We start from the raw sequence: 10,240 nt of genomic DNA on the forward strand, positions 1-10,240 counted from the left end.
AGTATGCTGATGATAGTATCATCTTTATGGAGCATGACTTGGCGAAAGCGAGAAACATGAAGCTTGTGTTGTGCTTATTTGAACAATTATCTGGGCTCAAGATTAACTTCCATAAGAGCAAATTGTTTTGCTTTGGAAGAGCTAATGATGACCAGGAGGCGTATAAGTAATTGTTCGGATGTGAGTTGGGTTCGTTACCGTTCACGTACTTAGGTATACCCATTCATCATCGTAAGCTGACGAACAAAGAGTGGAAGTGCATCGAGGATCGTTTGAAAAGAAACTGAGCTGTTGGAAAGGGAAGCTCATGTCATATGGAGAGCGATTAATTCTGATTAATTCGGTCCTCACCAGTATGCCTATGTTTCTTTTATCCTTTTTTGAGGTCCCGATGGGGGTCAGGAAGAGGCTAGACTTTTATCGATCTCGATTCTTTTGGCAGAATGATGAGTTGAAACGAAAATATAGGCTTGCAAAATGGGACATCATCTGTAGGCCGAAGGACCAAGGCGATCTAGGCACTGAAAATCTAAAGATCAAGAATAGATGTCTCCTTAGCAAGTGGCTATTTAAACTTTCGTCCGAGACAGAGGCTACTCGGGCTCAGATTTTGCAAAATAAGTATCTTCAGTCTAAAACTTTGGCTCAGGTGACTGTGCGACCGACTGACTCTCCGTTTTGGAAAGGATTGATGAGAGTCAAGCCCCTCTTCTTTAACAGGGCAAAGATCTTGGTCGGTGATGGGGCTAATACGAGGTTCTGGGAGGATACGTGGCTTGGGGAGACGCCCCTGGAACTTCAATATCCTACTTTGTACAATATTGTTCAACGTCGAGAAGCTTACGTTGCAACCGTCTTACAGTCAACACCTCTCAATATTAGCTTTCGGAGGACGCTGGTAGGCGATCGTTGGGAGGCCTGGCTTCATCTTGTACGAAGGCTGATGAATGTCCAGCTGTCTCAGCAGCCAGATAGATTGTATTGGAAACTGACTAAGGACGGCGTGTTCTCGGTCAAATCCATGTATCTGGATGTCATAAACACTAGTGTCATTCCTTGCTCGAAGCACGTCTGGAAAGTTAAGGTACCTTTGCGAATCAAAGTGTTTATGTGGTTTGTGCATAAATAAGTCATTTTGACAAAGGATAATCTGGCAAAACGCAATTGGATGGGTTCTGCTAGGTGTAGTTTTTGTGATCATAAGGAAACTATCAGGCACCTCTTTCTAGATTGTCCGCTGGCTAAGGTTCTTTGGCGTTCGATTCGTATTGCTTTTAATATTACTCCACCTACCTATATCAACATGTTATTTGGAACATGGCTTGATGGGGTTAACTCGGATATAGCGAGGCACATTCGTGTTGGAGTTTGTGCCTTGTTATGGGCAGTCTGGAACTGCAGAAATGATTTGGTTTTTAACAGAGCAACGAACTTTCATTTTTTGCAGGTTATCTTCAGGGCCACATCATTGATCCGTATGTGGTCGCTACTCACTCCGACGGAGGCCAGGGGGCGTTTGGCTACTGCGTCTACCCGATGGGAGATGGTAGCTCGGGTTATTTTCAACCGGTTTGGATGGCGGTCATGTAATAGGATAGGCATGTAGTGCTCCTATTTTGTTTGCCTGCCGGTTGTGGCTTTTTGATTAGGCTCGTATGAGCGTTCAGTTTTCTTTTCGTACTTTGAGACACTGGAGACTTTGTTACTGGTTTCGCCTTTAATAATATGAACCGTATGCATCTTTCTGATGCAGAGGCTGGGGTAACCCCATTTTCAAAAAAAAAAAAATTCATTAATCAGAAGAAGCGTTACAAGAACCCTCTGAAGAGGAAAGCACAGCAAAGGCTAATGCAAAAAAGAAAAGAAAGAAAAAAGATCGGCACCACCGAAGTGTTTCTGAATCTGAGGAATGAATTCTCAAAATAAAAATATTAGGAATGTATGCAAGAAGATCTTTAATCTGTCGAAAAATTGTTACATGCATGATGCATCAGTATATATACATAAATACTGCTAGTTATGGTTTCTGGTACTAGCTAGCTTTTCTGGTTTTGTCACCTGGAAGAGGTATGCCTGAGCAAGTGTCCTCTATGTACCAACAGAGACAGGATACAGAGTAGCGTGGCCTGGCTTTACATGGACCAAAAGGCCATCTTCCCCAATCTCTGCTCCTGCTATCCACGCTGATGCACTTTTTTGAACTGCACAACCTCTGCCTCTCAACAACAGTCACAAAATCTAGCAAAGTCGCAAGAATCGTGCCAACACGATCGAACCGAACGGCAAGGAGAGTCAATGGTTCTGTGTTGTACAGGTATAGTACCTACTCCCTCTGATTCAGAATAAGTGCCGTGGTTTTGGTTAACCGAAGCCGAGGGGCCCCAACCTTAGCCGCCGGTCACTCCCCATCCCATCCAGCCCTTCCGCCGCCGCTGGAGGAAGACGCCGGGCTAAGCCCAGGCGGCCGACGGCGGTGGTGGAGGAGCCTCTCCTCGCGCGCGAGGGTAGCAAGGGGCATCCGGGCAAGCGGAAGCGTGCCCCAGATCAGAGCCTCTGCGGCAGTGGCTCGCTCCCGGCGGGGAGCGACGGCGGATGACTAGTGGTGGAGCTGCTGCATCTGGCCGCGGCACTACGACACCTCAAATCGGCGGCCGCATGAAGGGCTTTGGTGGGCTGGTCAGCTGCGGGCGTGGTTGGCTCTCCGGTCAGATCTGATCTGGCCAGAGTGGCTTGCTCGCTTCATGGTGGCAGAGATTCTTGGTGGTCCATGCGCACGATGCGAGACGGAGGTTCATCGAGCGGATCCGGTTGAAAATCTTGTTCTCGGCTTGTTGCCAAGACCGGCGATGATGACACTCTTTTGTGTTGTTTTTTGAAGGGATCGCCGTGGAGAAACTCAAGACCTCTATCTGCTACCTCCGGGGGAAACCCTAAATCTGTAGATCGGATGACGGCGGCGCTCTGGTGTCGTTTCCCCCTTGTGGTCGTCATTCTTGGAGGTGTACACGGGCTCAATGGACCAGTGGGTGGCTTCTTTGGTGGAGTGGTGTTCATCTTGCTCATTTATGACAGCGGATCTCGACGGCGTGGTGCAGTGGAGACTAGGTGCCCAATGCGCGGAGATGGACTCACGCAGAAGGAGGATGTCGTCTGGCGACATGGTGGCGTTGATGACAGAGATGCCTGGCAAAGTCGGTGTGTTAGTTTTTGTTCTGAAGATGGATTGGTGGAAGACGGCGGCAATGACACATGAGAGTGCGTTGGACCGGTTTGTACCCCAAACCCAGTATGCGGCTCGGTTGGGGCCTCCGGCTTTAGATGTTAGGTTTGGGTGTGATGTCTGTTTGGTATAGGCTCGGATTATCGGCACTCCTTCATCAAGTGGTTAGGAGTAGCGACAGTTGTTGCTAAGATGATGGCTTTGAACAAGCTGATATACTATTTTGTAAGATCTTTATGAATAATTAATAAAATGGCTGCATGCATTGTCTAGATGCAGAGGCCGGATGCAATCCTCGTTTTCTAAAAAAACGAAAAAACCACAATTGTTTTGGATCGGTGGGAGTAGAACATATTTCGGAGATCTGCAGCCACATATTAGTTCTCAACATTTTACCTACTGTGGGGCTGCTGACGTACGGGATAGGGTAGGATAAGAGGAACTTAGGTAGGTGCTGTCCACCTCACCTTTCCACGTACGTAGCTGATGCTATATACCTTCTTAAGTAAAAATCCATTATTGCTAGTTTCTTCAGATCCATGTATTCTTTTAAGTTTATAAAGCAGTGGATGCATGAAATTCAGAAATACTACTCCCTCCAATCCGAATTAATTGACGCTGCGTCAACTGATTCAGGTCGGAGGGAGTACTAGATTTTAGAAGTTCTGAGACACAAAACTCACCTCAGCTCAGCTCGGTAGTCCTATTTCCTTTTTGCAAGGAAGAAGCTAGTTACAGTTTATTTATATGCAGGTCTCCTCTTAATTTTCCATGTTTGAGGATCAGGTTGGTTACAGTACTGTCTTGTAGGATAACTTAGACATAAGCTTATTTTAAATCCTAAACAATGGTTCAAAGTGTTAGAGATACGACATGCAATCGGACACGATGAAGAACGAAATCAAACTCAGGAGACACACGATTTTAACGTGAAAAACCCCTCCAACACGAAAGGGAAAAAACCACGGGCACCATCCAGCAAATCTTCACTATATTGAAGGAGTTTACAAACACCGGGGATTTACAATTGATCAATTTATCCCGTGCGGCGGCTTACAAAGACTATATATAACCCCCGCAAAAAATAAATAAATATATAACACAGGTGATCTAGGTCAATACTGATCCATACCAAGCCTACCGGCAACAGGCCTCGCTCCGCTCGCTCGTCAGAAGTTAGCCTTTATTTTTATACTTGAATTTCGATCATAACATAACACAAAGTATGAAATCGTCCATATCAAACACTTAAACTTTGTAAAACCGTTTACCTTCAATCCTTGCCCGGTTTTAGATAGTCGTTTTGCTCATTGGTGAAGATAATGCCAGAAAACAATGACATGCAAAGTTTAATTGAAAAATGAATATTGCCCGTATGTGTTGTGGTGTATGCGTCTGCGCGTGTGTCCATTTATGTTGTACTCAGTGTTTTAGAACAGATTTAAAGCTAGTCGATGCACTAAGTTGTGACCTCGACGGTACATTTGTCATAGTCTGCACACTGCCGACATCGATCACTGATCCTATCACAGTTACCAGTTCACCTTTCCTGGAAGGAATGATGAACAAGGCCTACTTTACTGTAGCCAAAGAAACACATGAATAGCAGTACACAAGTTGTCTTCCCAAACTATTCATTATTTGCTCCAATACTTTGCAAACTATCATAATATCATATTTTCTTCTTGGCTTTCTAAATAAGGCTGATAGTCTTGAAAGAGAAAAGATTCAGATTTTTTTTAAGGGGCATGATCTTCTGTAAGAACAGAAATTCCAAAAAAATAAAAAAGGCTGAACTGCTCTGTGTTTCTTACTCAATTTACTTGTCGTTGAGTTTCTGTCCATCATCTTGAGTTTGAGTCTCATTTTGGCCCTTGCGTTGGATACAGTATTAACTTTCAGCACATATCTTGTGTTAATTTTAAGCATTAAATTAATTAAAATGTATAGTGGGATATACCCTTTTCTTGCGATAACGTTGGGTGGATGCCACTAGGAGCAAGATTGAGTGGTGCACCACTAAGCCGAGGGTTCTTGTTGCTCAGATAATATCCAACATGCACTTAGACCCTAATTCACTGATGTTTACCATTGTGGTGAATTGGGAAAATTGCAATAATCCGGTTTAGCTACATGCATCACCCGATGCAAAGGGGAGGTCTTACCTCCTTGGAAAAAGGAAAATTGAAGATGTTTGACTGTCCTTTTTCTTTCTATATAAAGTAGCGGTAACTTCTTTAATTCTTGTAATTTCAAAAATATGTGTCGACACATGATAGGGCCACCTTTCCATGAAAAACTGTGAGAGGGTCATCGTTCATTGAAGTATAGAATTTATTCTTATTTACCAATCAGCAAAGCAGTAGAATTTTCTTCTTTTCCACGAGGCCGCCTCTTTTAAAAAGAACTTCAAGCATGTAGAGCATATAACCACCTCAAATAGAGCCTAGCAAGATTCATGGATTAATTCTCAAGTTGGCAACAAGTAGCTGCAACTTTTGTGGATCTTTTATTCTTTTGCCAGTGGTAGCTCTGTAGAATTTTGATTGGACGGAGCCGTAAATTATCCATGGGTAAGCTGGGAAAGGTGGACGCAAGTGGGGTAAATTATTTTCAGGCATCTTTCATCTGATGCATTTGATCTTTATAGTTTATCATTGCAGAGAACAAATTCTCTTCATCTTTTCTCTTTAATTATATAAAAACACAAGGATATTATTAAGAATTGCAACATGGCGATTAAGTAAGTTACCTGCATGCATACATTGCTGTCACTAAAGATGATCTAGAAGACGTGAAGAATCAGGTCTACACATGACATTCGATCCTGTAATTAAGAAGCTAGCTTTGCTTTTGCGGGAATGTAATTAACAAGCTAGCTGGTAGATATTTTTTTCTAGTACATGAATATGACTTACATCAGTCAAGAGATTCAGGTCCTCGCTGGATATGCCTTGGCATATCAATTATGACTATGGTACTTGATATGATTGGTTATTTCGTTCTTTTTAATTTCAAGAAATTTTTAAAAGAACAATTCAACATACAACAGTTTTTTTTGCATTTGGCCGATAGTTGCAGCTTTTCGTGAATAAAAGACATGTGTGGTAGTCTGAAAAAAAATAGTTCTATAAAAAACTTTCTTTTGAGCACACGCATGCAAAACTATGACCAAACCCGGACCCTAACCTAAACGCCATCGTCGCCAAACCTGACGGCGGTGGTACAGATGGTGTAGCAAAGCTTCTGATTTTTCCTGCGAGAGGCTGCTGCCTAAGGCTGAAACAAACAAGGGTGAAATGCAAGTCAAAAATTCATATGCTTGCAACAAACTGAAAACTAGTCTGACTATTTATGAGAGTAGATTTTCTCCCATGCACGGCAAGTCCGGTGCCTGGATTAGTCCATTTTGGATGAGCTCGTGCATACAGCTTTTGACAGCTCCACCCATCCCATTTCCCATCCTTCTATATGTTTTGAACGATAATTCCAATTTATATATTTTCAGATTCATGTTGCTTGTTTCAGGGGCTTTCAAATAAGATCCATTTTAAATACATTTTGATGAGTTTTTAAATATTCGTTAAGTTTCAACTGCTGAAACTTGATACGAGCGAACGACAAAATCGCAAGTTTCAAAAACTGAAACTAAAAACTTGGTGTGCCTTCCGCGGAATACAACGACTTTGTGGGTCGTGAGGCAAATCGGGCAGACGGACAAGTTTCAACTACAAAAACTTTTTAGAAACAACGATAAATTTAGCAACATGCTTGCATGCATGCATGAGATCCTCCAAAAAAACATGTATGCATGCGAATCTCCAACCAAATGGATGGCAAGAATCTCTTTTCCCGACTATTTATTAGCTCAGCAAAACCAAAAACAACACCAACTACCGAATCATATGTGTTGAGTTTTCGTGCGTGTTGGTGCCGTGAGCATTCTCGTAAGCATAAACCGGTTGAGGATTAAACTCTTGTGCGGTTGTATCAGCTTGACATGGTGATAGACCTGAAATTAGGTTCCATCGCCGAAGAAAAATCGAATCAGGAGGCTTGAGACCTGAGGCCGGCATGGCTAATCAAGAGGCACAATTTTGGGCACGCATGCAAGGCCATGAACAGGTTTGAGACCTTGAGGCCGGCCGGCATGGCTAATCAAGTCGTCGTCGGATACGACAAGCGATTGACAGGCAGCTGGTAGCTAGTATGGTGTCACGAGGCACGCACGCACTACCTTTCGTCCTTGCAATCAGTGGTGCATATCTGTACCGGATCCACCACCACCGTGCCCCCACTGACATCACCGCGCACAACGCCGCACTAGCTACATTTAGCTAGGTGCCACTCACTCTCTCACCTTGGCTAGTACTATACTCTTAGCTCTATATATAACCCGGTGGTTCGTCCAGAGTCTAGCTCCATCCATTAGCATCCATCTCCGGCCAGCAAACACAAACGAGCTTCTCTTTCTCCTCTTTCTTCAGGGTAATTATTTGGCCGGAGTCTGGGACGAAGCCGACGACGAAGACGAAGACGCCAGGAGGAGGATCATCGGTTCATCACATAGATCGACCAGCCATGTGTAACAACAGCGGTGGCCGCGGCGGGGCGATGGCGGCTCGGAAGGGGCCGTGGACGGAGAACGAGGACGCCCAACTGGTATGGTTCGTGCGCTTGCTCGGCGAACGCCGTTGGGATTTCTTAGCTCAGGTCTCAGGTTTGCGCGGTGGCGGGTGATCGATCCAACCTGACCTCTACGGCCAGTCACCATTAATCTTCTCTCTTCTCCCTCTCCTGCTCCGGCGTGTTCTCGGCTGTGCTCCATGCAGGTCTCCGGCGCACCGGCAAGAGCTGCCGCCTCCGCTGGGTCAACTACCTCCACCCGGGCCTCAAGCGCGGCCGCATCACCGCCGACGAGGAGCGCCTCATCCTCAGCCTCCACGCCGAGTGGGGCTCCCGCTGGTCCAGGATCGCCAGGAAGCTCCCCGGCCGCACCGACAACGAGATCAAGAACTACTGGAGGACGCACATGAGGAAGAAGGCCCAGGAGGAGAAGATGCTCGCCAAGAACAAGGCCTCCTCCTCGCCGTCCTCCTCCTCCGCCGACTCCACGTCGCTTACGACGACGACCTGCTCGGCCTCCCCAACGGCCACGTCCTCCTCGGCGGCGACCACCGAGGAGGCGCCGCAGGAAAGTACTACCAGCATGGACGACGAGGCCGAGGAGGAGGCCGCCACGTCGGCGAGCGAGGAGAAGAAGGCGGAGGTGGTGCAGTACTGCTCCCCCGTGGACATGGACCAGCTCTGGAACGACATCGCCGCGTCGGAGAGGTACCCGGAGATGATGATGAGCTGGGGCGTAGCCGGCCACGTGGTCATGCCCGCCCCCGCCGTGGAGCCTTCGTCGCCGGTATGGGAGTTCTGCGAGGATTACTCCCTGTGGAGGATCGACGACCAAGAGTACTACAACAAGATCGATCAACACGCTCTGAATTGAGAGGCTTTCATTACGTTTCTCTTGTTGTTCTTGTTCTTCCTAGCTAGCTAGCTTAATTGCACTACTTTTGTATTACTACTATATATACTAATTCGTGCATGCATGTAATTATATGTAAAAGTTGAGTTGTGACATTATATTAGTGACAGCTGTTTGTGCATATGTGTGTAAGTGACGACTTATCATACTTCTGGAGAATCTGTGTTGCAAAATGAACTTGTCAAAATCAAAGATAGTGGACACTAGAAATTCTCCTCTGCTTAATTAATCGATGAGACAAATATTTTGCCTCCGTTTAAAAAAAAGTCAACTAGTTCTCCGGCATCTGCATATATAGGAGAGAGATGCACAAAGTCTGCGTTATGGTTTAAATCCAAAGATGGATAAAGAAAAAAAAAGAAAAAATGCTTGCACGAATCTTAGTGTAAAATTAATGGCATAGGACTTAGATGTGCAATATTTGGAACACATCTAGATATGCTTTAGCAAAACTGATTTTACTATACGTAAATATTTTTCTTTGTTTTATTCGCGGGTGTTACACACAAATAATTTTCGAGAGAACTTGATATTTATTCAACCTGTACAAGAAATATTCGCGCATTTTTGCACGGCTAGATATTACGCAGCGCAAAGTGAAAAATGGTATAACTTTGAGGGTAGATATACGCGCAGACCTATAGATATCATCTTCTCCAGAAAATATATCCTATATTCCAAGATACCAACACACGAGTGCATGGGAATCCATTTCTGAAAAATTGCATGTGATCGAATCCAATGATAGAGCCCTAGCCCCATGTCAAGCAAGCAACTTGCTAGATCAAAAGATGCTCACATCAGGAGGCCAGCTGGTACCTATGGAATAGCAAGGAAGAAGCAAAAAGAGGAGACCTCTTTGTGGAGGTCTCTTTCCAACTTTTCATCATGTCCATGTCTGCCTTTCCATCCCTCCAATAGCCTGTTCAAATCCCATCTGATAACAGTACCCTTTTCATCTTCGTCAATGGCCGATCCACACCTTTGCTCTCCTGGCAGGGTCCAGGCATGGGCACACAAGCAAGCTTCCGCCAGTGAAATTGAAAATCATATCTCCTTTTGTCACTGACTGAGTCATCCTCAGGGGTATTTTTCTTCCATTTCGTTGAAGAACGCCGATGGTATTTTTGTCCCGGCTATTAATTCCATTGGTTGTAGTTGTAGGCATGGCATATACCTCCACGGGATGTGCAAGTTGGATCAAAAAGGGTCAAGTGGCTTTGTGATAAGGGGTGGGGTGAATAAAAATATGGGGGCGGAAAGGTGGTGATAAGGAGCAAGGGCTGCCTTTGTTTCTTCTTTTGGGGGTTGCTTTGCTCCTAATTCTCATTAACCTGGCATTATCCCCGTGGTTTGTTTACACCCACTGGTGGTTCACCACAAGACCTTTTGGTTTAGTGTGCTAGTTACCCCACAGGAGATGATTTTTGCCACCGTTAATTTTGTTCCTCCGTTGTCAGACTGTTGCATTAGAATCCTCG

General features: G+C 45.0%; 1 protein-coding gene across 1 annotated transcript; it reads left to right on the forward strand.

The window, feature by feature from the left end:
- Positions 1–7,615: 7,615 nt before the first annotated feature.
- LOC100873099 (transcription factor MYB59) lies at positions 7,616–8,880 on the forward strand. Its single transcript, XM_044527707.1, has 2 exons — positions 7,616–7,940; positions 8,053–8,880. Exons 1-2 carry the CDS (start codon positions 7,802–7,804, stop codon positions 8,718–8,720), a joined length of 807 nt encoding a protein of 268 aa, XP_044383642.1. The 5' UTR covers positions 7,616–7,801; the 3' UTR covers positions 8,721–8,880.
- Positions 8,881–10,240: the final 1,360 nt, after the last annotated feature.

Source organism: Triticum aestivum, chromosome 1B (genome assembly GCF_018294505.1).
Source record: "Triticum aestivum cultivar Chinese Spring chromosome 1B, IWGSC CS RefSeq v2.1, whole genome shotgun sequence".
Lineage (NCBI taxonomy): Eukaryota > Viridiplantae > Streptophyta > Magnoliopsida > Poales > Poaceae > Triticum > Triticum aestivum.

Bases quoted from the DNA above. Each gene is read 5' to 3' on its own strand.
- LOC100873099 (XM_044527707.1), top strand. From the start codon at position 7,802: ATGTGTAACAACAGCGGTGGCCGCGGCGGGGCGATGGCGGCTCGGAAG. The intron at 7,941-8,052 runs GTTTGCGCGGTG...TGCTCCATGCAG, and splicing joins TTTCTTAGCTCAGGTCTCAG to GTCTCCGGCGCACCGGCAAG.